Source organism: Falco rusticolus, chromosome 11 (assembly GCF_015220075.1).
Source record: "Falco rusticolus isolate bFalRus1 chromosome 11, bFalRus1.pri, whole genome shotgun sequence".
In the NCBI taxonomy this organism is placed as follows: domain Eukaryota; kingdom Metazoa; phylum Chordata; class Aves; order Falconiformes; family Falconidae; genus Falco; species Falco rusticolus.
This window is the reverse complement of record NC_051197.1, coordinates 34243930-34269756: the sequence shown is the minus strand read 5'-3', so window position 1 is coordinate 34269756 and position 25827 is coordinate 34243930. Positions and strand designations below refer to the sequence as shown.

The 25827-nt window shown below is 39.6% G+C and overlaps 1 protein-coding gene across 3 annotated transcripts in view; it reads left to right on the top strand.

The window, feature by feature from the left end:
- Positions 1 to 21492, top strand: part of DENND1B (DENN domain containing 1B) — a 167134-nt gene extending 145642 nt beyond the window's left edge. For all 3 annotated transcript variants that reach the window (XM_037403964.1, XM_037403963.1, XM_037403962.1), the window contains 3 exons: positions 11146 to 11225; positions 12429 to 12645; positions 13865 to 21492. In XM_037403964.1, the coding sequence (XP_037259861.1) occupies positions 11146 to 11225; positions 12429 to 12645; positions 13865 to 14413 (846 nt within the window). In that variant the 3' untranslated portion in view covers positions 14414 to 21492. The remainder of the gene's footprint in view (positions 1 to 11145; positions 11226 to 12428; positions 12646 to 13864) is intronic.
- The last annotated feature ends 4335 nt before the right edge of the window (positions 21493 to 25827 follow it).

Genomic DNA, 25827 nt, shown 5'->3' with positions numbered 1-25827 from the left:
TTATGTCGTGTTAGATGCATGCATTGAGCTTTTAATTTTCCACTTCTTGGAAACAGCTAAACATAAATACTAATAGTTAGCTGAGATGCTGTAAAACAGATTTACTTCAAAACATTATGTATGATATGAAAGTAAAAGTAAAAAACTTTACTGTGAAAGTTTGTTTTAATAATTAGTTTGTAACAGGCTTTTGGGGTTTGGGAGAATGTTTCCTTTACAATAGGAAGTGAATCTGCCTTTACCCCAACAAACAGTATTTTGTATGTGAGTCTGCTAATTAGTATGGTTATTTCCTGTTTTGTTGATGAGGCTTTAATAAATGTCAAGGGTACAGCCATGAAGATCTCCCAATTAGGCTTTGCGTTTGTAAAACCCAACCCCTTTGCTTTTGTGTGAAGATGACGGTTCCAACTGCAGCCTCAGCCTAACAGGGCTCAGGGGAAAGGATACTTCTCTGGCTTTATTGAGAACAAGGCCAGTTTGGCCCAGGGAGAATACCAGCACTGGTCACAGTGCAGAGCCATTTTTAACAAAGAATATTTACTAAGCTTTACCACTGCTGTCATAGTGGTTTTATTGTTGGTTTGGGTTTTTTCCAAATCAGCAATAGACTTTTAAAAAATTAACAGTAAATCAATATAAATTATAGCATGTAAAATAGGTGTCAAAACCTAATCACAGGGTAAATAATTAAATGTGTTTCTGCAAACTGTAGTGATCAGCTTGCCCTCCTAGAATTTGCATTTTGAAAGTCTTTCCTAAAAAAAATAACAACAGGAGTGCACTCATACGTGCCTGTGTGCATGCGCGTGCACGCAGGCACAATTAATCTTTGCTTAAGATGAATTGTTCTATCTCTGTAATATTCATTTGAGCTTACTCTTGCTTAGGTTAGCTCTTCTAGGCTTTTTATACGTATGCGAGCTTAACTATATTGCAAGTCAACATTAACAGATGGATTGCCCTAAGCAAGGGAAAACCACAACAAAATCTAGTGAAAGTGGAGGATTGAAGCTTTTTATTGTTAAGCCTTATTAAAACCTTGGCATGTGCACTGCCTTTAACTGTTTCATGCCGAGATCTAATAATATGTCTCTGGTACGTTTTATCTCCTACATTAATTAGGTGTGTAGAAGATAGACAAAATCACCAGCTAAAATTTTTGAAATAAAAATTAATACAGGCATTGGATTGCTTCAGCTCTGTTTGCAGTGTCTTGCCAACGATATCGCAGAGTTCCTTTAACTATTGATGAGCAGGGTACGGCACTGCATGTGTTAGACTGCTCTGTGTTCAGGTTTTGCATAATCTATTTTAATTCTGTTTCATTATGTGCTCCCAGGTAATGCAGATTTCTGGGTAGACAGGGGCGTAAATGCAGTAAGAGCTCTATAAAATTGTTCCAGATTAATACATAATTGAAAAGAGAGTGTGTTTATTATGAGCTTGCATAAAATGCCAGGAAGATCTGTTTGATTTCATGAATATGATCTTTGTAATTTTGCTGTTACATCAGGTGGCAGGGTAGCTTATTAAAAATGGAGCATTTCAGGATGTCAATAGTCCTAATGTATTTAGTGCCTAATTATACATTCCGGAAGATTTGCAGAATACCAAATAAGAACTACCAGTTCACTTTATAATTAGTAAGTTAGCAATGCCCCCTTGTCTCTAAGGAAATATATGTAATACTGTACCTTCAGGCTGTGCTACCTTGCAGCTGTAATGGAAACAGGCATTTGGATTCTAAGTGTGGATTTACCAGGAATCCCTGTGTGTCAGCGCTACTTTAAATGTTCGTCCATTGAAGAAACCAAGTGAACTACTTCCCATGACTTTGCAGGATCTAGATATAGTGTCTAAGAAGGTTTTAAAACCACTTTTGCATAAGGTAATAAAAGCCAAGTTAGACTAAACCCTTTTCTTGGTATTCTTGAACAGCAGAGAATTACCATTTTTTATTCTTTTTTTGAAAGCCTATCACGAGTGTAGCTTTTACACTTTTATTGAAGCATATCCTCATAACTAGACAATGTGTAATTCAGCTTGCAGTAGGTATACTTGGCTTCTGTTCGACAAAGATAGCAAGTGTCAGGAAGATGTGTTCAGAATAACCTTACCTTCAGGAGCGCCCCATTTATCAATACCCCTACAACGGCCTGTAAAATAAATGACATAATCATTAGCTACAAAGGGCTTCCAGTAACTGATTATCCTCCTAACCTGAAAAAGGTGGTGAGAGTGGGCTATTCTGAAGACTTTTTTTTTTTTTTTTTCTTCTGGGAACATGAAAGAGGAGAGTAAATGCTTGTAATAATGCAGCGCTGAATATACATATTCTGTATAAGGTGACTGAACCCTTTAAGAAAAAAGGGGGGGTTGGTAAATATCCTGTGGAAAACCTCATAATAATTTCAGAAGCATAAAAGCTCCAGTTAAAGGCATTTACCTGTGTTTGGATTCAGGTAGTGTGCTTGAGATCACATCTATGCCTAGCATCCACAGATAACACAGGTTATATAGCTGGAGGTACCTTATACTCTCATTGACTAAAATACTAGAAATTGACAGATGCCATAGACACTAAGAGGTAGTTTTTAAAGTAAATCATGTTTTGTTTCTGTAAAACATGGTTTTGAAGTAAGCTTTGGTTGATTAGTAAATGCTGTTAGCTAATGCGGTGTAATTTGAAAATATTGTAGATCTCATTAGCTTCCTCTAATTTGGAGAAAAATCTTTTGTCTTGGTCTGTCAAGTAAGATCTCTTCATTCTGGAAAACAGTCAGATTTCCTTTTAATTAAAAATGAAAAAGCTAGGCAGCAAGAATTCAAATTGCAGATTACAAGAGTGCCCTCTCGTGGCTCTGCTCCCTTCCCGAGGCGGTCCGGGCACAGCGTGTCCTTTGCCTTAAAGAAACCTGGCTTCTTACAGCAGAAGACCTCTTAGAAATAGAGCAATACTTTTTTTTTTTTTTTTTTTTTAAACTGGAAGATTATCTGGATTTTGTGCAACTTAAACATTTAGATGCTTTAATGTATCATGCACAGTATTATTTTCAGGAATATACGCTATCAATTTAGAGAAATCATTACAAGATTGCTCACCACATTTACACCCCACGCCCCACCAGAAGATAGTAGATACAGGCTCTAAACAGTGACGGTGACTGATGTGAATTTAGGCAGTGAACACATTTAAAGAAAAAAGAAGCAGTATAAGTTTATAAAGGTTTTCTGATTTTTTTTTTAATTTCAGGTGTTTTTTTGTTAGTGTGAGCTCTCCTATTCTCTGCCCAGATCTCTTCTCACCATGGTGGTTTTAAGCAAAGGACTGTTGCAAGCCTCTGTAGCGGAGTTCTAACGTTTGTTTTGCACCTGTATTGCAGTAAACATCACTTGCAAAATCTCTTCACTACTTACCATGATTCCAATTAAAAAAAAAAAAAGGAAAGATAGGGCAATGGTCAAGAAATTGCTCTGCAATTTTTTGTTAACCTGTGGGCATTTAGTGGAATGCTTGGGTTTTCAGGGCAAAGACATCAACACATCTACTCTGTTTAAATCTGTATAATTCTCTGATTTATCCTACTAAGAGACATTTAGACAAGCAAAAAGTTTGCAGATGCTTTTTTTGGCTGTTATTGTCACCTATTTGAGTTTTTTCCTGAATTGAAAGGCAGCCTTTCTGAGGGTCTTTCTACTACAAACAAATGAACCATTCTGGCATGTCTACCGAGGTTTCTTTTCTCGGAAGGATATGAAAGAAAAATGCTATTTCACAAAGTATCTTCAAAACTGGATGAACCTTTCTGTCCTTAGTGAGTTGAAATAACCAAATTATTTTTTTTTCATCAGAATTTATTGACATCTTAATCTAACAGTGGTATCTTCTGCTTTGAATTGCTGTGTGTCTTCTGCCTTCCATGGGGCAGGTTTTGGCTACACCTAGCCAAAGCAGGGAGCCAGAACTGCAGCTGACGGCTGGGACCTGCCTCCCAACTTCATGTTGCTTTTGCCTTCTGGCCTGAAAGTTTGGAGCGCACAACCTTATGTCTAAAACTTCAGTTCTGATACTGTCTGTTCTCCAACCTTTTCTTCCTCTCTCTGGTCCTGTACCTAAGAGTGATTAAAAAAAAAATATGTTCAATTAAAGACTATAGTTTGGCTGGGAGCAAAAGGAGGGAGAAGTAGAAATAACAGGAAAAATAAATTAAAAAAAAAACCACCTTTCCTGAGAGGTCTGGGTGACTGAACGTGAAAGCCCGGGTTCATTCACCCCATCCCGTTTTAGACAGTACTGAAATGCTGATGTCAGCCCAGTTCTACCCTGGGCTCTGTCCACAGTGCGTGGGGAGAGAGTGGGGCATGACCAAGGGCACCCCAGCTGACCCAGAACCTAGATTGCATCCTGATGCTGCCTCTGTCCTGCTATTTATTGTCAAATCTAGGAGGCAAAGTACCTGAAATTAGTGAATAGCATCGGAATCTGAATGCCGTCCATGTTTCCCAGCACCTTGCAGAGAAAGACCTGCTTTTTTGAGCAGAAGAATCCTACTGATGTCAAACAGGAGGAAGGACTCCTCCTTGCTAATTTTGTCTGGAAGCTTTATACAGAAATGTGCTTGGAGTCAATATTTCCATTTCTAAGGCACAATCTTTTTTTTATTTCCTTGCAAATGTGATTGCTGTTTTCAAGCTTCATACAGAGCTTCCCTCAGACAGGTTCTTCCACTGCCTGTAGGTCTGATGGACAGAGTTCAGTGCTGCTCAGGTTTTTCTGTCTGGAGTTTTGTGACATTTGGAGTTTTCTTGAAGCCTCAAAGTATATGATGTCTGTGTTTAGGATCACATCCACATTGTACATTTTCACTTCAGTGTTTTTGCTAGTGTTTCCTTTTCTTTGAAAAAGTCACACGTGATCTGCAAACACCGCTTCCAGCAGTGTTTTTATCATGTGATTGTTCAGCTGGTGTAAGGGAGTGATGTACATTTTAATGGAAAGATCAATTTAACCAGTTATCTCTGTTTTGACTGCTTAGGAATTGTATCAGATAGGTAGCACCTTCCAGCCAGATGAACGGGGTTTACAGCTCTTCGGTGTCACTAAAGTCACACCCTGCACGCCCGAGTTACTTCCAGGTCTCTTGACTTTCCTGTTACTTCCAAAACATGTTCCCTTTTCTGCCTGTGCATATGGGCACTGATTAGTTTTTTGTTTCTGATGTGCATTCCTCTTTTATCTTTTTGCTCCTCTCTCCACAGTGACCCCCTCAACCCTCTATTCTGTCATTTCCTTTTCCTGCAATCATGGAGTAAAGCTAGGGCATTAAGGACCATCAGAAAGGGAAAATAAGTGATATTTTTCTTAGTTTTTGTAACTGGAAATTCTGCTTGGTGAATCTGATTCTTAAAATCATCCACCAAAAAAAAAAAAAAAATACATAAAGAATACTTGTTTATAAAAGAGCCACTTGCGTTAGTTGTTGCAAACAGCACTGAAAATTTCCACATCCTATTTTGAGAGACGAGCACCCCTGGCTGTGCCGATTGCAGTGAGGCCAGGCTGCCCACGGCTGGTGCACTCATGCAGCTGGACTGGTGTTGTGGCAGGGTGCACAGCGTGTCGGCTGCGCGGCTGCTTCGCTAAGAACAGCCCCTGTGTTGCTGAGGAGCGAGCTGTGGTGGTCCGGGGGGCAGCTGGGGGGGCTCGCTTCAAGTCCGGGGGCCTGGAGATAACCGTGCAGGCTTCCTGAGGGAAAAGCGGTCTGCAGTTCTTCAGAGAACATGGGAGTTGATTTGTTGTTTTGGAGAAAAAAAAAAAACCAAACTGCTTCTGAAAAATGTTTATAGAAGCATGATTAATCCTGAAAAATCAAAAGCAGTGTTAGAGAGTTCTCCAGTATTATCTATGGTCAGGAGCGTAGCATGCATAGAAGGTAGGAAGCTTAGAGTTTGTTAATTTTTCACCACAGTAATTCAGAACATAAATAATTACAATGTGCTGTCCGTGACTAGGTATCTCAGCAGATGTATCATCCTTCCTTACAATAAATCCTCCCTCAGCACAGTTATTAATGTTTCCTTTAGCTTTACAGAAGTCAGTGGAGATCTCTGGTGCATTGCAGTTTGCTTGTCATTTCAAAGTGCTGTGCTCCTGTTCTTACCTAGACATTCTGGTTGTCCGTGTCTCTAAACGGATTTTGGGGGATTTCCTGCCCTTGCAGGCTTTTTAGTGTCATGGGAAAGGATTTCTTTCTGTCGTTGGGAACCTACTTTTTGTGTGTCTCTTTCCCTATCATTTTAATTAACAGGATCTCAGAACTGATGAAGCTTTTGTTTCCAACCACTTCATGTTCTTTCAAATGCATCATCTATTTGTCTGAATCTGTTGAAGCAGACAAGGTTTCTGTCCCAGGAAGGATGAAGGTGTTTTTATTTACCATTAGTAGTTTTTAAATTATCCATGAGCCCCGTGTTATAATAATAATTTAAAAAATTAAAAAGCGAATACGGTGTTCTCAGATAATATCTATTTAATTTATATAGAGGACAACGTTTCTGATACCAGAGCATTATTTTTGTGAGGCATCACTACTTTGTTACTTTCTGTGAGTCTAAAGCACACAAGTAATTCTTTGAAGGGATTGTTTCTTGAAATTAATCTAGAATTATTGCTCACACCTATCCTGGTCTGGTGTCCACGTAGCTACTTGGTATCCCCAGCACTACTTTAAGTGGTTGGTTGTACCGTGTCCCAGAAGAAGGGCATTGAAGAAGAGAAAGTTTAAAAGCTGTACTTCTTTTTTAAATCTCTTTTCTTTCCTTCTGTCCCCCTCAGTCTCAGCTCTTGTGGAGTGTAATGTGAAGTACTTTCCTTTTCATTATCCATTTCTTTATCCATTTTTGACCATTTTTAATGAAAAAAAGTGATTTCATTATCCATTGCTTTAGGTCACAGTCTTTGAGTGCAAGGGAGGGCAATGGGTTGTGCTTAACTAGAAGGTTTAATTGAGAGATCTTTTGCTTCCCTGCTGGAGGGAGCTACAATTACGCCTGTGATTGGGTTATAGAGAAGGGTAGGTAATATAAAATACTGAATCATAAATAATAGTGGACTTGTATTTATTTTGCTTTCTCATCCTGAATGAATAATCTTTAATTTTTTAAGAAAAAAGGAAACAGTACTTCATAGATTTAAATCATAGTAGGTATTTTTCTTTTCTTGCAACTTTATGCGTGTTGATGTATCAAGTAGTTGGTAAATGTGAAATTATATGTGTGCTGCCATTTATCAAAAGCTTATTTGCTTCTCACTTTGAGGACAATTAATAGCAGCAGCCTTGTTTGACTTCCTGCCCCAGGATCGATCGGTAAGCACGCATTCTGGAAAGCTGTGCTTCTGAAAGGTCTAGCATTAGGTAAAAAGCTGACATTTCAAAGATTGACTTTCATGCCCAATCAAGAATGTAACCATCTTACATTTAAATCCTTTAGCATTCATGCATTTTGTCTACATTTTTATGCCAAAGTAGTACGTTTTGTGAGGCTGCTAGCAAACAGAAGAGAACAGTTTAAGGACCTATTCTCGCTTTGTTTGATTCTACCCATATTTATACTGTCAGCACCTTCTTTTTCTCGTTTTGGTGATCAGCATTTACCACAACTGTATAGGCAGCAGAGCACTTGAAGAATGAGGTTTTCAAGTGGGGCAGAAACCAAAGAGGATGTACACCATGTGTACCAAAAGGCCATACGTCCTCACGCCAGGTGCGGTTGTTCCTTTGCTGTGCTTCACGCCCAGGCTTGTGGGTTCAGCTGGGGCTTGTGGAGAGTGTGAGCTCATTGTCTTGTAAGTATGTTGAACTCTTATATCCTGAGAAAGAGGAGAGATGGGTTCTTGCAGTGCAGTGTGCCTGAAAATGAGAAAAAATTGAAATAGCAAAAGTTAAATAGCTGTTCATGTTTTGATATAAAGTAGATACATTAAATAATAGAGTTATTATGTAAACAGAACTAGCTGGTAGAAGCAAAACAATTGAGTACTTTAAAGAAGTTTGTTGCTTTATTTTATAGAAAAAAACATGACAGCAGTCTATTAAGATTTTATAAAGTTCTGGTGCAGCAAGGAAGGAGTGTTACCATATCATTTCTTGTGGTAATAAATTTAAATGGTCTGGTTGTTATTAGGATGCTGATCAGGAAGGAAACAGAAGTCTGTCCTTTTTTCATAAAAAGGTATAAAAAAGGTTACACACTTCAAAATGCAGAAAAGACAGAAATTAAAAGCTTAAATAACTGCAAACAGCGGGGTACGTCAGTAATGGAAGGACTTCTTAAATGACTTTGACAGCTTTTGCAGGTGCCCGTACCATGTCACTTTACCTAGTGGAGCACTGAAAAAGATTTATGATTCTCCTTTTGGAATTTATTAAGAGTTTCTTTCTTTCTTTTTTTATTTCTTTGCAAAGTTGTCTGGGCATACCTCTCCCTTGCAGTCGTTTCTATTACAGCTCCTAAAGGAAAGTCACCTATTTAAAAACATGTGTTGCTTGTTGTCTCTGTGGCTAGCTCACAGAGCTCTAAACTCTGGAGAATGTTGTTATTTACAGCCAGATATTTCCCTTTCCTTCCCCTATTGCCTTTTTTTCTTTGTATGTAAATCCCATTTTATTTGGTTTAGTTCTTGAAAGTCTTGCTGTATAATTTTGTGCCCCTAAACATTTAAATTGATAACAACATTTTTTTTTCAAAGAACAAGTCTGACCATCAGGAACTAGAATTTATTTTTTTATTCTTTTTGGGTTTATCAACATATGCTTTGTTATAGTCCTTTAATAGGAGTTATTCCTGCTTTCGCTGACACACTCGCATAATACTGTTTGTAGATGCTCTGAGGAGCTGCTGCTATGCCTGTGGTTTGCTGATTCTAATTAATTTTATTCAGTTCCTGTTTCTCAAAGACACAACCCTTTTCTAAATTTTCTTTTTAAAATTTATTTATTAAAACTTGCATCCAAGCTCTTTGAAACATGATTTGTTTTGACAAATCAGTGAGTGTTATCTTGTGGGATTTTATTCCATTGACAGAATTAATCCATCTACAGATGGACAAGTGTCAGTTTAGTTTTGTTTTCTGAAATTTTTCAACATTTTTAAAGAACCTTCTTTTCTGCAAAATCTTGTCTTTACATTAGTAGAAGTAAACGTGATGGCAGCATCTAATACTGACGCAAATTCCAAGCAAGCAAGACAGAGAAGGGGTTTTGCACTCCAAGAATCAGTTCCAGAATTAGAGCTTTAATTGCAATGAATGTGATGTCAGAATTTTCATGGGGAAGTAGTGAATTACCAGTGCTATAGAAGCAAAGTATTTTAATTGTCCCAGTGAATATAAATACTTAAAGCATCAACTTTTAAACTGAAAACAGTGACTGTAGTTGTGGCAGTAATCAGTAAGGTAACCAATTAACAGTATCAATTAAGTTAGTGGTTAACCTCCTTTTAGTTAAAAGCAGGGATATGATTGATGGCAACACTGACGGGAGTGACACACCTCACAAAACTGGGAAAGAGTTAGAAATACCAAGTTTGTTTCACTGCATTCCATCCTATAACTATTGCTCAGTATGAAGCTTAGTTTGGGTTCTTTTAATAGTTTTTAATACTCTAATAATTCTTTCATATTCTGTCGACTGTTACTTTAACACATTAAGAACCATGTTTCCTCTTTGTGGATGAAGTTATCAAATTAAATGTATTATATAGAAACAAGTTTGTATTTTATCTAACTATATGTAAAATTTTACACATTATATAATGTGTAAAATAAAAAAATACAAAAAAATGTGGATGAAAGTGTTATCAAAACTTGCTGCTTTAGTTAAATCCTCTCTTGTTGAACCAGAACAAATGTGTTGGTCTGTAAAGACTAAACATTGAGATGTTCCTGACGGTAATGGTGGGGGTGGGGGGAAGTTACAGGCAATGTCCTGGTACATGTAGGACACTGACAACATCTGTAATAGGTGATATACTGAAATCTTCACAGCACAGACTTCCAGGCTCCTTGTAGCCTGAAATGAAGGCTGTATTTCTTCCCTGTCCGGGTTGGTTGCAGGTTTAGGCATGCAAGATGAGATGTGGGCAGTGGCACTTCTTTTTACTTGTGTATGATTTTCTTTCAAGTTGGCTAACGCCATTTTCCCTTTGCACAAATTCTATTCATATGTCTTTAAATTATGACCAGTTTTCCAAGGTTCTGAATCTCTTCATTGGATTGCTTGCTTGCATAGTTAATTTTGCAGGTTTTTGATACAAAGCAAGTATAATAGATGATAATACTGACCTTAAGACAGTCAGTTGTGAAGCACAAGTGACTAAAATTCCTGACTTAAACATTCTGGTCAAGATAGAGACTTTCATCTGTTGTAGAAATCATTAGCCTGGTTCTGTTTGCTAAATAGTAAGGTGCTATCAGAGATCGAGGAGTACTCGGTATGGTAGTGTGTGAATGTACAGCACACCAGCTACTCTAGGCAAGCTCCCCGTGGGATGCTCTGAATGTATGCTAACTTGGAGTTAACTGTAATTTACAGTAAATTATCCTGCACAGAGGCATTCCTAGTGCACAGTTTTCAAGCTGGCATACTACTTTGCAGTTCTGTTTAACACCCTAACATAAGTATAGCTATGTAAAGAGACTCCTGACTTCTTTTTTATTTGTTACTTCAAAAATCCATTTTTCCTCACGCTCAGTAGACCACATCAACTAAAACTTGGTGAATAATTCTATCAGGAAGTACTAAACCACAGTGCTTTTTGGGGTAGATTTGCAAGAAAGGGTAGTTAGTAGGCTTGAGTGATGCTTTTCCTCCAATAGCCAGTCTTCTGCTAATCAAGGCTTTGCATAAATAATAAGGCCTCCCATAGGCCATGAAAGAAATGGTTCTCTTGCTTTTTAATTGGTGATGCTTGAAGACTTCACGTCCTCTTACAATGACCTTTAGAAGACTTGATCAATATGTGGTTTCCTCATCAAGTACTCAGGAAGTCTTAATGAGTAATGTGACAGCTAGTCTCCAAAAAAAGTAGTGATGAAATAGAAAAAATAAACAAAAATTAGAATGTTGATTTTCTGTCCTCCAGACTCGTTTCAACCAATGTCTCAGTAACCAGGATTTTGCCTTGGATGAAGATGATGATGATGAAATGGAGAGAACAAGCAAGTAAGACGCCTGTTTGGATGTGTGTCTATGCATGGGAGAAAGGGTAACTAGTGTTATTCAGCAAAGCTGAGTTCAAATGACATATTTTTCTCCTGTCTGGGCTGCTGCCTTGATTCTTGCTCTAGATGATGTCAAGTAGTTTGGGATTAAATCTGCTTTTAAAAGGAGGGACAGGCTATTATATCTTTTAAATATTATAGTGCCTAGAATAACTTGACATAATCCTCAGTCTTCACAGACTCAAGATAAAATGATAGACTGCATGCAGAAAGAAGCAGAAAAATAATATTCATCAACATGGTGGACAGTGACCTCAGCTAATTTATTCTTCCAGTCTTGTGTTGTAGTCATGACAATGGAAAGTCTTCTGAAGGGTTTGAAAGAGAAATATTGCCATGTGAGTTTTATACCAAGGTCTTCCTATGTGTGAATTAAAGGGAAATCATAAGTTGAGGCCTAAGCTGTGTTGAGGCATTCTCTCATTGAATTCAGGAGCTAATTTTTGATAACATGGATATAAACCATGAGGAACCTTGAAAGCAAAGTCAAGCAGCTTCAACCATGATGCAGTAGGGAGGCGGGAGCTGCTGATGTGTTCAAAGAATATCATCAAAACAGTGAGCCATGGAAAAATCCTTTGCAGTAGTGTTCTTGATAGACACAGATAGGGAAGGTATGTATTTATGTAGTATGAGGGTCGGAGGTAAGGGTATTGCAATGAATGAAAGAGAAAATAAAGAGACAGAAGCACCAGTTCTCCTTGCAGATAGGCAGTACTCTGGTAAATCTGGTCATACAGCAGAAGAAGAGTTGCAGTATGAGAGTCCTGCAACTGGAACATAATATGTGTCTAGGTCAACTGGAGAGGTGACTCTAAATATTAGGTGTAGACAAGGGAAAAGAGGAACCAGTTTTGGAATAACTGTAAAATTTGGAGGGAAAATTTGGGAAGTCATATTGAGGGTGATTTAACAGTTACAGTGGTGGGGGAAAAGCCAGGAGACAGGAAAACCAGCTAATGTTAACTGCATCTCCATAGATACCCTACATCTATGTTTAGGAAAAGTCTTGAGTAGATAGAAAGGAAGTCCAGTTTTATGCTCCCTTTCAACTTCTTGGAATGCTTTCTCCTACTTACTCTTGGAAGTGGGTGTAATGAAGTGGCTTTTATGTTCCTAGCTGATGGAAAAGTTTTTTTTTCAGGTTATCATCAGAAGACAGTGAAGAAGCTTCTGCTTACTTTTATGATAGTGATGATTCTGGTGAAACTGGAATAACTCCTCAGCATCAAGGAGAAATGGACTTGCTTGGGGAGATTTTGGACACGCTGAGCACGCACAGTTCAGATCAAGGGAAACTCTCAGGAGCAAAGAGCCTGGATTTCTTTAGGTCAATGGATGACATCAATTACAAGATTGCGGTTAGTCTTCTGCTTTCATTTGAAAAACAACTCCAGTCCCTTTACAGCAGAATCCTGCACTTGTGGAATCAACAATGTGCAGCTCAGACACTGCAGCATAGTCCTCAGAATTGCTAACATGTCTTCCTAGGGATACAGAACAGTACGCCCATGCTGGCCGCTGCATTATGGTTTTTTGCCAGCCAAAAGATTGGTTACACATTTGTCCAGTTTACCCAGTCATCTTGGAACAGTATTTTTCCCTTGTAACATGTAGAGCTGTGAATAATAATTTATGTAATCAAATATTTTAATATTATGTTTAACTGTTCAATCAGGTATTCCCAGAGCTGGTTCTAGTCTTTCTTAATGTGGTTTAGAAGGTATTTATTTCCATTTTCACCTTGCATCTTTAAACTAGCCATAGTGATAGGGAGATATTTCCATCTTGATTAAGTCATGGGGTCCATGTGGTAATTACATCTGAAACACTGCTAGAATAGTACTCCAGAGCTTACTAAGAGGGCTTCTTGATCCTTTTTTAGGTGGAGTTGAATAGGACCTGTAGTGTCAACCGACTTCTTGCCTACAACTTTAAAACCTTCACTAAGCCACTGCTGTGTTGTTAGCCAAATAAAAAAAAGTTAGTTTGTTTGAATTCCAGCTTATATCAGTTGTCCAAGATTTGCTGAAAGGGATCCTATAGTAGAAGATTCGTTACTGCATCAGCAAATTCTAATGCAAATATTTAAAAAGCTTGTAAAATTTTGTATTATGAGTGTCACACAGGGGACATGTTAGTAAAATGCCCGTTTTTGTTTGCTTGGCCAAAAAAAATTAATATTGAAAGTTGGTATGGTTAATTACTGAAGCAAAGAGGAAATGCCATCTGGTTTTAGTTTTAGTCCAGCTCCTTCTCATGTTATGGGTACAAACCATCAAAGTGTGTCTTTGTTTGCTGTTGAAACTGCTTGTGCAAAGGCTGAATGGACAGGGGACACAGAAATCCTTCCTGTGTACAAAAAGTGATCCCGTATAAGGGGCAGAGTGTTCTAGCGAGGATGTATACAACCACTTGATCTTACATTGCTTCTCGGATTGTTGTTTTGTAACATTGAACCCCAAGGGAGATCCATGATTTGGGAACACACAAAATCCATTACAGTGTTTTTGTTTCGAAAGTGCCGGTGTAGAGATGTTTCTTGTGACATTAACTATAAACGCATGTTCTTTCTTTCAGAACAAGTCGAATGCACCTAGTGAGAGCAACCTTACCCTGCTCTGCAGCAGTGCTAGTGAGCAAGTGGAGTGGAACCTTGGTCAGGATGACAGTGCCCTCCATGGGAAGCAGCTCCCTCCATCGCCAAGGAAACAAGTTTCTTCTGGTGGCCATAGAGAATCTCTCTTAAGGTTGGAAGAAGAAAGTAGTGACAAAACCTTTATTACTGACAAGATGGACACCACTAGTATGACATCCCCATCTCCAGTACGATCAAGTGGCCAGTTTGCTTCTCTAGAAAGTTTTAAAGCAGGCTATTCTTCCTATAAATATGCCAAGCAGAATGAAACACTAAGCAATACCTCAGATCAGCTTCCAACAAGTCTTGCTCAACATCCATCCGTTCTGGTCCCTTGGGAGAAAGATGGGGAGGAAGGAAATGAAACTCCAGAAGAGGGTGGGCTGCTTCAGGAAGTTGTGTCATTATGTAAACTGAGTTCTGCTTTTCACTATGGTTTAAATATTTCAAAGGATAGCTTGTCCGGCAGTAGCAGTGGAAATAAAACGTAAGAAAACTATGGGAAGAGAAACTTGACTCCCATCACAAGTTAAAGGGAGATTACTCAGGACTCCATATAACTCCATATAACATTCTAACCAAAAGGTAAAAAGGAATAAGAGATCTTCGATTACAAAAAATAGTTGTCTTCAACTGAGTATGCATTTTCTACCATTGGGACATCCACTTCTATGTTTACCCAGTTCGTTTGTTGGTTAGGTCCACAAAATGGAGCTAGATATATGAATGCACTCTTAAATCAGGTACTAGTTAGTTTCTGTGTTAAAAATACAGCAAGTGCATGGTGCTTCCTGGCATTTGCTTCCTCTAAGCAGTAGGAAAGGTATCACCTAACGGGTAACCAGGTTTTGAAGGTACTATATTAATCCCATTAAGCATGAAATGAACTGAGCAATCTGATTTGTCTGAAATGTACAAATGTTAATGTTTGTAATGAATAATAATTGCCTTAATCTTTAGAGAAGAGGTTTAACTATCTTAGAAGACGAATGCAAACCTACAAAACAGCAATAATGATTTTCCATAGCAAGAATTTGCTTCAGCTAAGTGCAGGGCGGGGGGGGGGGAGAAAACTTTTTTTAGATTAAGGAATTTGTCGTGAATATAACTTGGAACTTAATCCAAACTAAAACTGTGGCCCTGTCTTCCAGATTTCAAAAAGGTAACGCATAATTTTCTCTCCTCTGTAAAGTACATGAAGTGCTGAATTATAATGTGACATTTATTAACTTTTGTTTACAACTATGACACTTTAAAGACATATTATCTGGTTTCCCTAGATAGAGTATTTCACCTACAAATTTTCAGAAAGGAAAGTGTAAGTGGAATTGATAGATTTATATTATTTTTTATTTTCTACATTTTAATAGTGTTTGAAAACTAATTTGTGCCTCTTCTAAACTATTTTCTGTCCATTTTTAGTAGCTAACTTCTTTGAAAGGCGATTGAATTACTGTTACTTAGAAGTCATATTTAGTTAAATTATTAGTCGTGACTGAAAATTACTTGTAACACTAGAAAATTAAAATTACAGTTTTAGCTTGAGACTGCCTATATCCAACTCTCATTTTAGCCAAGTTGAGCAATGAAAAATATCTTTCTAAATTCAATGAAGGAGAATAAATTGACTTGATGTGTATTGTATTCAGAACAAGCATTTGTCCTCTTTTGGCAGTATTCCTGATGAATATTTGGTTATTTAAAGTTTGAAAATTCTTGCTGCTGTGTGGAGCAGCTCTTTCCTTATTTTACATTTCTTTCATTCTTCTCCTCTTTTCTTTTTCCACCTCTCCACCTTACCATACATACACCGTCCTCCATGATAGCTCCAGACAGGAAAGGCATGAAGCAAACTTCAGCAGATTGGAATTGTCAGCTTTGAAGGTTATTTATGATGCAGTTGACAGAAGTAGTACATGGATATACAATGACCTCTGCTTGAGAAGAATGCTCTCCTGCTCTTCTAAACTCATTTCAGAAACCACCTCTCTTTCCCTTTTTGGCTGGAATGGTTAGTCTTAATCTCAGTATAGGCCCAAGTGACCACGTTCACAAGGTCAATATTTGGATCAGATTGCACTTTAATATCTTAAGAGTAGTTCATAGCAGAATTTATTATCAGTTGCCACATTGAGATTTATGAATGAATTTTCCTTCTAGTTGACGCAAATGATAAGGGGGTTTTTGGCTGCTTCGTTATGAGGCAGCTGACCCAAGGGAATGGAACCACATCATTGCAGAGGTGGTGTCTGAAGCTTTAGCAAGGAGGGGCCGCAGAGTGAGACCTTGGCTTTGTTAATGTAAATGTTTCACCTTGTTCCAGAATGAGAAGGGCTGGGCCAGTACTTCTCATTGAGGATGAGCCTCCGGAATTTATTTTTTTTTTAAGTCAGTGCAATGAAGGTGAAAGATTGTAAAAGTGCAAATTTTACAGAAATATCTGTGTCTGATTAGAGCCTGAACATTCCTGAGGGCATCTGCAGGCTGCATTGCTGCAGAATCTCAGTGTTCCAGAGTTAGAGGTTGTATGTGCAGAGGTCTGTACTCCAAAGTATTTATCCTTTGGTTTCCTCTGGTGTATCAACATGGTATGTAGTGGATTCTTTTAAGACATAAAAATGTTATTTGGCAAAATATTTTGTGCTGCAAATGATCAAAAATATAATAAAAATTCTGTAAAATCTTTGCTCTAAACTTTCCAGGTGGGTCAGACCAGGTGGCTCAGGTGCTGTTCAGATGAGAAAGTTGCAGAGCAACCTCATGGATACTTGTTTAGAGGTGATATTAATGATTCTGTAGAGGACATTCTTCTCCTTTGCTGGTACTAAACATTACCCAAACATAGTGCTGCCAGGTGTGCCTAAGAGAAGACCAGCAATGCAGAGGCTTTTGTTCTTTCAGCGCTTCTCTCTCGTTCTCATCCATGTCCTTGCATTTTGTTGACAAGAATGTCAAGATCCACTTTTTCTTTTTTTCTGCATCTGACATGATGTTTCTGTCCACAGTTCCATCTAAGATGATGTTTTGTTTTCTTCATTTGTTAAAGATAATAACAGTATTAATGTTGTAAGGAGAAAAATAGAAAAAATTCAGAAATTACGGCCATCATTACTTTCAAAGCCATCACACACCTAAGTCCAGGAATGCTGCCAGAAAATGGTTTTCAAAAATGCCTCTCTGATACAATAAATCTTACTGGCTTTACATGAGAGTTTGGCACTGAACTCCTGTTATCACATAGATTGTCCCATTCTCATCTTTGTGGAAAAACTATGGAAGCCGCATGAAGCTGCTAATATTCTTATAGTTGTTATAAGGATCACAAAATTGGAAGATTGATAGTGGAATCTTTCAAAATCAAGGCATTGTAGTAATAATTCGCTGTTTCATTGAGTGAAAATGCAGGCTGAAAAGAAGGAAACAGGTAAACTAAAAGGTGGAAGGTAAATTCACCTTAGAATTATTTTTATTTCAGTAAAAATTTCGTTTCTGTGCTTATGCCATGTTGTTTCCTTACTATTTATAAAGCCCATAGAGTGTTTACAGTCATTAAATAGTATGTCTTTTTTTGGTTTTGAACATTGTATGGGTTCAGAAATAACTCGGTCTTATATCTTATGTTGAATTTAACTGTAGGCACATTTTTAACTCTGTAATATTACAGAATCTTTTCCACTTACTATCATTGATCTTTTAAAAAGGCTAGTATTTGTGCCTTATTTAAACAGAATCGCCAGTTACCAAATAGATAAGATTCTAAACTGATATTTCCAGTTTAACACTGTTGTTCTTTGTCCTTGTGATAATGTAAAACTGTTTATTGGCTACATATACAGTATTTTTCTTACCACATTGGGTTCTATATTCAGATAAATTGTCCGGGTCCAGTACTTTTTACAAGTTTTATACTTGTATGCTTTTTGTTTGTGGAAATCCTTCTAATGTCTTTGAAAAATCATCAACATTCAGCACCAGCAGCTGGTGAGAACTGTTCTGCTCAGTCGGGGCTTCTGTGGTGGTCTTCAGAGGCATCTCTTTTCTTCAGGATCTCAAAAATCTTCTCATTTCTCCTGTTTAAGGGAGCTATCAGGTTATTTGATTAAGCTTTGTAATCTGTTACTTAGACGTAGGAACAAATTTCTGGTGTAGAAAGTTAAACTAGGACTTGAATTTAATATCTTCGAGTTTGTTTTGCATAGATGTCTGCCTGAAATGAGCCGTATCACTCATCCAGTTTGGGAGGAAAAAAGTAAGGGCATAAGACAGAGAAAGGGATTCCTGGGTTGTTCTGGTGGGATGTGGGGAAGCAGAACCTGGGGGTCCTCAGGAGGGATAATAACTTTGAGGAAATACAGATTTCAGGATATTGTTTAATGTTCTAGCTCAGTTGCAGTGATTCCAACCCAGCCACACAGGCAAAAGTAATATTGCCTATGGAATTAAAACCCGTGGGATTTGCAGAATGGATAATACGTTGTCCCAGTCAAAGCCTTCCCGTCTGTGTGTATGGAGGTGCAACATGTGAAAAACAGTGCCAGGTATTCAGGGAAGGACAGTACTGTGGATGCAGAGGTGATCCCTGGCTGCCCCCTATGCATGCAGAGGGCAGTCCGTGTAGAGTAGACAGTGGTTTGCGCTTCCATCCTGTGTATTTGGGTGTCACGTAGCTCCAAAAAATAGACTTGTTCTGAAGGAAAAATGTAGTTGTAGAAGTTGTGATAGAACTTGTTGACTGAACCCTTCATTGTCATTTAGCATTTCAGTGTTTTCAGTGCTGCTGCTGCTGTTGGGGTGGGGTCACCAGGAGCCCCCACGCTGGCTGCAGTCCCCTCGGGCCCTGTGACACAGGCTGCAGCCAGAGTTCTAGACACATGCTGGGTGCTTTTGAGAATCCCACCCGATCTATTAGAGGAGTGGTTTAGATCTCAAAATTCTGTTTTGGATGTCTTTTCAGGTTTTAGAATGAGCTAATTTGCAGCCTCATGTTCTTGTAACTGATGTAGAGTCCAGGCAAAAGAACAGTTAAGCCAGGTTTTTAAAATGGCTTCTATTTCTTCACCTACAATCAATCGTATTCAGTCCCGCAGAACAATCTTTCATTGGTGCAGCTGCCTGATGGAATTGCTAGGAGCATCTAAAATCTTTTTTCTATGTGTGTAATTAATTGAAGAAACATTTCATGCAATAATTGAAGTGCCAGCATGAGGCCCTTTTGCAAACACGCCCCCGTGTAATGCCAGCTGCGGTGCCCTGTCCTGCAGGAACGAGCTCCGTAGCCACTGACCATCCTGGCTCCGCAGGGAGAGGCCCAGGGTGGCCCTGATTTCCAGGGGGGTTAGCATCTTCTCCCTGGGCACCAGGCCCTAGCCCAGGTGCTGTGAGACTCCAGCCAGTGTGTTCCCACCAACCTGAAGTTTCAGGCTAAACAAATGTGGCTAGTAAAATGACACCCGAGGCAAGCAGCTTCCTTATTGCAAAGCTCAGGGTGGTGAAGGCTGGCTGTTCGCGTTTGGAGAATGAATGTAGAAATAAATGCGCCAGCAAAACCAGTATGAATGGTGATGTGACTGGTCTGCGGTAACTTCTTTGCTACTATTAGATGTGTATGCCTTTGCCAAGCGTTGTTTGCCTGTCAACAGAATGTGGACTGAATAGAGTGTCCTCATCTTCACCCCAAGAGCACGGACCACAGCTGGTCTAGAATTCATGTTCTTCGGAGTGGTTGAAAGTAAAGGGATGGGGTTTTTTTGTTTGCTTGTGGGTGGCTGGTTTGTTGGGGGTTTTTGTGCAAAATGTTCCTTGTTTTGCTTTGCAATGTCTGTTTTACAGTTTTAGTTAGTGGCCAGTTGAAAGGACTTGGTAGGTCTTTCCTGGAATATGCTGAACTTCTAAGCAGAGTTGCCTGACGAGTCCACAGCCACGTTAGCCTAGAGGGCCGTCCACCCTCTGCGTAGTTGGCAGGGCCGTTGCCATTTTCCGCTGGGTGGGCGTATGAGGTGGGTAACACAGTTGGAAGTTACTCCAAGGTTTACTGTAATAAAAGGTACTCAAATTAATTTGTACTATTACTTAGGTCAATACTAACGGCATTGGTATTTAGAGTCCAGTAACAGTATTAGCATTTGAAAAATAAGTTGAGTTCAAGTATGTTGACGTTTGTTATGATTCTGTGCAAATTGACATTCTCTTTCTGTTAAAAATAAGGGAGCTACTTGGTTGGGGGCGGGGAATGTGTTGACTTTCAAATCTTCAGTGATTTTTGTGCAATATTTCTCCTTGTTTCAAAGTAATTTAGTATTGCACATCTGCTTTTCAAGCAGATCCTTGGAGTGGTATTTTTCAAAAATGTGTAAAAAGACATGAAGCTTTGAAATACGGTTGTATGATAAAAACATGAAGAATATATTCTAATGAGGCAAATGTTTATTTCCAATGAATGGGAATGATTATGGATGTCACATTCTATGGAAATAATAAGGCCTAAGCCAATATTCGCCTACCGGTAGTTCTAGGTAGTTATTAAAGCTATGACCCGGTTAAATTGAAGTAAGGTTAAATATTAGAATTTATGAGGTTTAATTTATCATTTGATCATTTGTTTGTCATTGGTGAAAAAATTAGGAGTTAAGCATTGATTTTTAGTACTGCCAATTAGGTGAGAGTTCATGGTGATGACCAAATGTATTAAGAATGTAGTTTGTGACATCCCTAATTATCGTCATTACTTAAAATATCTACTAATGTTGCCAGTATCCTTTTAACTTTTTGTAAATTAATTTCTTTGTATATTGATGTACATTTTGTTTTAACCTTTGGTTTTTCCTTAAGAACTTTAATACACTTGAATGAGGCAATAAAGCACTGTGGAACAGCTAGTCTTGGGGCAGCTTACACACAGGCTGCAAACATGACGTCTGTTACTTCATGATTTTTGAGGAGGAAGAGAAATTTAAAACGCTCACATATTTACCCAACTCACAATTTATGTTCGTTATTTTTATATCTGTGTCTGATACATTGAGGAATGCCTCAACTTGGAACAAAGCAACGTTATGTATCCCGGTGCTTCTAATTCTTTTTCAGAATGTGTTTTTAGTGACCTTTGAAAACCATTCCTGATAACGTCCTTATTGTGAGCCTTTAACACTTGTAGGAAAGGCATGGCATACAGGGCATTTTGAGGTTTTATTGATAATTTTAATAATTTTGGAGATTTAAAAACCCCCAAACAACAAAAAAAAACCAACCAACCAGCATTGTCCTAACAGTTTTAAAAATTCAGTTAGTTACTGACTTTTATTAAAACTAGAACCAAATCTAAGAGTTTACTCCATGCTTTTACATCCTCTGGACTACTGTTCAAAGTCATCTCAAGAACTGTAACTCAGACCTTAGACTACTGTCAGTAGTGCACTGTCTAGATGTAGTAAATGAGCTGTGATGTGCGGTGTGTTTTGTTTTCTTCTTTTTCCTTCCAAGTTTGTGGCGTCAGTAGAAGTTTTTGGTGAACTCCACATTACCATAAAGTGCCCAACACTGTACTATAAAATAAAATTTAACAATATCAAAATTCCTTGGGTGGTGCAGGTTCTTGCTTGATGGATTGATCTGAATACATTTGCATTCTTATCAGACATAAAGGTTAAAACAATACAGTGGTACTGTATTATATTGGAAATTTTTCTCCATTGAATGACCATTTCAGTTTCTTAGATACAAAGTTGATTGTGTTTTCTTATTAATTACTGTTTTATACAGTACAAAAGTTAAATGCTGATGTTCTTTGTAATTCCAATGACAGAAACAATCTTAGTTAATGCCTGTTTGTTAAACAGCATTTTTTGATCTATAGATCTTCAAGTTCTTACCAAAAAGCTAGGTATATTATCTCATTTTATAGGTTGAGAAGTAGAGATATTAAGGAGAAACTGCATGCAGAAGGTACAGTAGCAATACCTGATGGGTGCTATGGTTTAAACCTTTGAACATTGGATATTAAAACAATGATAATTATGATACCACCAAGTATTTTTGTACTGTTAAGCCAAGTATTACAAGTGTCAGAGAAGTCTTGAGGACACTGCTAGTGAGGGAAGAGGGATGCCCGACCTCCTGTAATACCTGTAATGGGATCTGCCTGAAGGGTCAGGCTGCTGACCTGAGAGCAGCTGGGACCTCACCTTCTCAACCCCAGCGGGCAAGCCTGGCCTGGACACCCCTGCTCCCCTTCCTGGCACCCTGACTGCAGCCCCTGCTGCGCCTGGTGGCACTGCTGGGCTGCGTGGCTCTGTCGGCCGCTGGCGGGGTGGTGACCAGCCTTCATTCCCCATGGCTGCTGGCAGGGACTGGAGAGCCAGGCGCCTCTTGACTTCAGTGGTCATCAGGAATGAAGGTGCAGATGTGGTTTATTCGTGCGTTAGGGCAGGCTAAATAATGTGTTGACCCCGGCTGGGTGCCCGGTGCCCACCACAGCCACCCTGTCACTGTCACTCCCCTCCTCAGCTGGGCAGGGGGGAGAGAGTGTGATGGAAGGCTGGTGGCTTGAGATGAGAACAGGGAGGGAGAGATCATTACTGTCACAGGCAAAACAGACTCGACCTGGGGAAACAGCAGTTTAATTTATTGCCAATGAAATCAGAGTAGGATAATGAGAAATAAAACCAAATCTTAAAAAACACCTTCCCCCCACCCCTCCCTTCTTCTTCGTCCCAGGCTTAACTTAATTCCCGATTTCTCTCGCTCCCCCCCAGCGGCACAGGGGGACGGGGAATGGGGGCTGCGGTCAGTTCATCAGACATTGTCTCCGCCGCTCCTTCCTCCCCAGGGGAGGCTCCTCACACTCCTCCCCTGCTCCAGCGTGGGGTCGCCCCACGGGAGACAGCTCTCCATGAACTGCTCCAAGGTGAGTCCTTCCCACGGGCTGCAGCTCCTCACACCCTGCTCCAGCGTGGGTCCCCCGCGGGGTCACAGGTCCCTGCAGGAGCCTGCTCCAGCCTGGGCTGCCCACAGGTCACAGCCTCCTTTGGGCATCCCCCTGCCCCGGTGTGGGGTCTCCCACGGGCTGCAGGTGGGATCTGCTCCACGTTAACCCCCACGGGCTGGGGGCACAGCCGGCCTCGCCGTGGGCTTCAGCACGGGCTGGGGGGGAATCTCTGCTCCGGCGCCTGGAGCCCCTCCTGCCCCTCCTGCAGTGACCAGGGGGCTGCAGGCTCGTTGCTCTCGCACAGCCTCATTCTGTTTTCTCTGGCTGCAATTGCTGTTGCACAGGGGTTTTTTCCCCTTCTTAAATATGTTGTCCCCGATGCGCTGCCACCGTCACTGCTGGGCTCGGCCTCGGCCAGCGGCGGGTCTGTCTTGGTGGCCGTTGGCATTGGGTCCGTGGACATGGGGAAATCTTCTATCAGAAGCCACCCCTGTAGCCCCCTGCTACCAAAACCTTGCCCCACAAACCCAGTACAAACGTAAGACAATAACATTAAATCATCAGATACGGCTCCTTTTTAATGCGGTTGCTCTGCTGAGTCATTTTATGCAAGTGTATAACTATAATTCAGTTACAATTTTACATTAAATGACTATGCACTATGATCTGTAATTCATTCTTCTCAATTAAAAGCATTTTGATATGCAGGCAAACCATAGAGGCTGTGTTTTCGATACTGATATACTTAATCCACAACTGATGAAAAAATTACAAATTATGTTCACAGAAAAGACGGAGGGTATGATTTTAATGCTTGCTATTAGGCTTCTACTAGCTTACAAGAGATAGAAGCTGTGCAGACCGGTAGCACAAGGATCTTCACTGCTGGGTTAATCATTGCACATCTTGGTCACCTCTTCGTTTTACCAGTAGATGCGCCCGCATTTATCCAGCTATTAAAAAGACAGCTGTGACAATGAACTTCTTGTCATAGGTACACATTATGAGCCAATGGAGGAAGTTATAAAAATGTAGAAGCCTTTAGGTTTTGCAGAAGGAGCGAGAAAGTATGAAGATCAAGTCTTTCAGGTTCTGTTTGCCTCCTTCCCGCAGTTTCTTATCTCAGGGCCCTGGGAGCGTGGTTGCAACGGGTTTTCTGCAGATGTTGCAGTTCGGTAAGTTCTTTCAAACCATGGGAAAGGATTGAAAAAAAAATAGAGCCAATTAGACAAGTTGGTCTAAGTTGGGTTGGCAAATTTTACATAGATGGTACAGCAGGACTCGGTTCATGTCGATACAACTATACCAAGTGTCTGTGAAGAATGATTTTGGAGGAGTTTGGTGTACCAGTCGTGTGGTGGCACCCCGAGTCTGAAAACTGGCACATGTATTGAGAGTTGTGGCGTTTGAGGGGAAAAATGCAACTCCAAGCAGTGTCTTGTTGGGGGCTTGTTTAGCAGGAAAAATCATAAATGCTCCTATTCATTAGTAGCTTCTGAGTTGTTTGCACTTCAAGAGCGGCTGAGACTATTGCTTTTGCGAGGTACTTTTACACAGTGCAACTGCAGCCGTACCTGAATGATGGACAAACCATTTCATTTTCTTTCCAGAGCTCACTGTGTGTTAACCTCACATTCACAAAATGAAAAGTAACTTTATGAAATTCATGGATTTAGATTTTTATTTGATGTGACAAGCAATAACAACAATAACAACAACAAAACCCCTAAGCAATGCCTGAAGTGCTGTTGTGGGTTTGCTGGTATCCAGATAGAGCAGAGTATGTCTGCAGATTTTCATCAGTCAGAAAAAATGCTAGCAGCTTCTTAAGCTTCAAAACCTTGGAGGCTGTCAATCCTGTTACAAATTCTGTATGAAACATAAACAAGTACTAGTTCTAAAAGCAGAGTCTGGGAAGCACATTTGGAATATGCGATGGGCCGTATATAATTTCCTTTCTGTGGCTGCATAGTCCGCACTCCTCCACAAAGTTGAAGGGCCAGGTTCCTGATGGTGTACTGCTCCGCTAATTTTCTTTTTTCAGCTCTACTTCCCTCAAATAATTGTCACTGAAATATGGGGAACAAAACAGCAACGAAACCCATCACACAACACTGAAGAAGAAAGGTACAACATGGGCTACAAAGAAACTATCAGACTTGCTTGCAGACCTTTTCCTTTGCGATTTGTTAAATCCTGCAAAATACTCAGTATTGTGGATGAGAGACTGTAAAGACGTACTCTGCCATGCAGAGCTTACACAAGATCCATTTGCCTACCGAGGCTTGTTTTCAGGTACGTGTAGTTCTACGACTATCCCAACTATACATGCCAAGGTGAGTGGTTTTTATCCTGGTATGAAATCGCTTCATTTGATTTATCTTAAGACACTTCTTAAATGATTAAGAGGAATACTTCTGTGTGTTCAAGATGGGCAGAGGTGTTTTTTCTCAGCCTGGACCATTCAAAATACAAATATTAAACTCCATGTTTGACTCCCAGGTTTTAGCCTTGACGTGCTCATCTTAAAACTTATGGAGTCCAGTTTTTTAAAAGAGTGGTTTAGCATTGGTGACTCTAAATTGTGGTGGATGACTTCTGAGGCTCTGGGTCCCAGCGCCTTGAAATGTGCTTTAGAAGTCGTAGATACAGCAGAAAGTCGTGGCTACCTGCTCCCCCCATCCTCCCTGCAGACCTTTGTTCCATTCCGTACTAGCCCTGCCTCGGCATCCAGTAATATGTCATTTCGTAGTATCAGCAGTTTTCTATTCACTGTTCCTTTTAAGAAAATAATGTGTTAATATAATACCACCTGTTTAGCAATGAGAAGGATTATGTACTTAAAATGTTCAGCTGAATAATACATACAAACATCTGACATTTGGCCTGCTCTGAGAATAAGCGACATGCTTTTTTAACGGTTTTGAAAATGTTAAAATGGTGAGGTAGAAATTAAAATGTCACTTTAAAATATTTGTATTT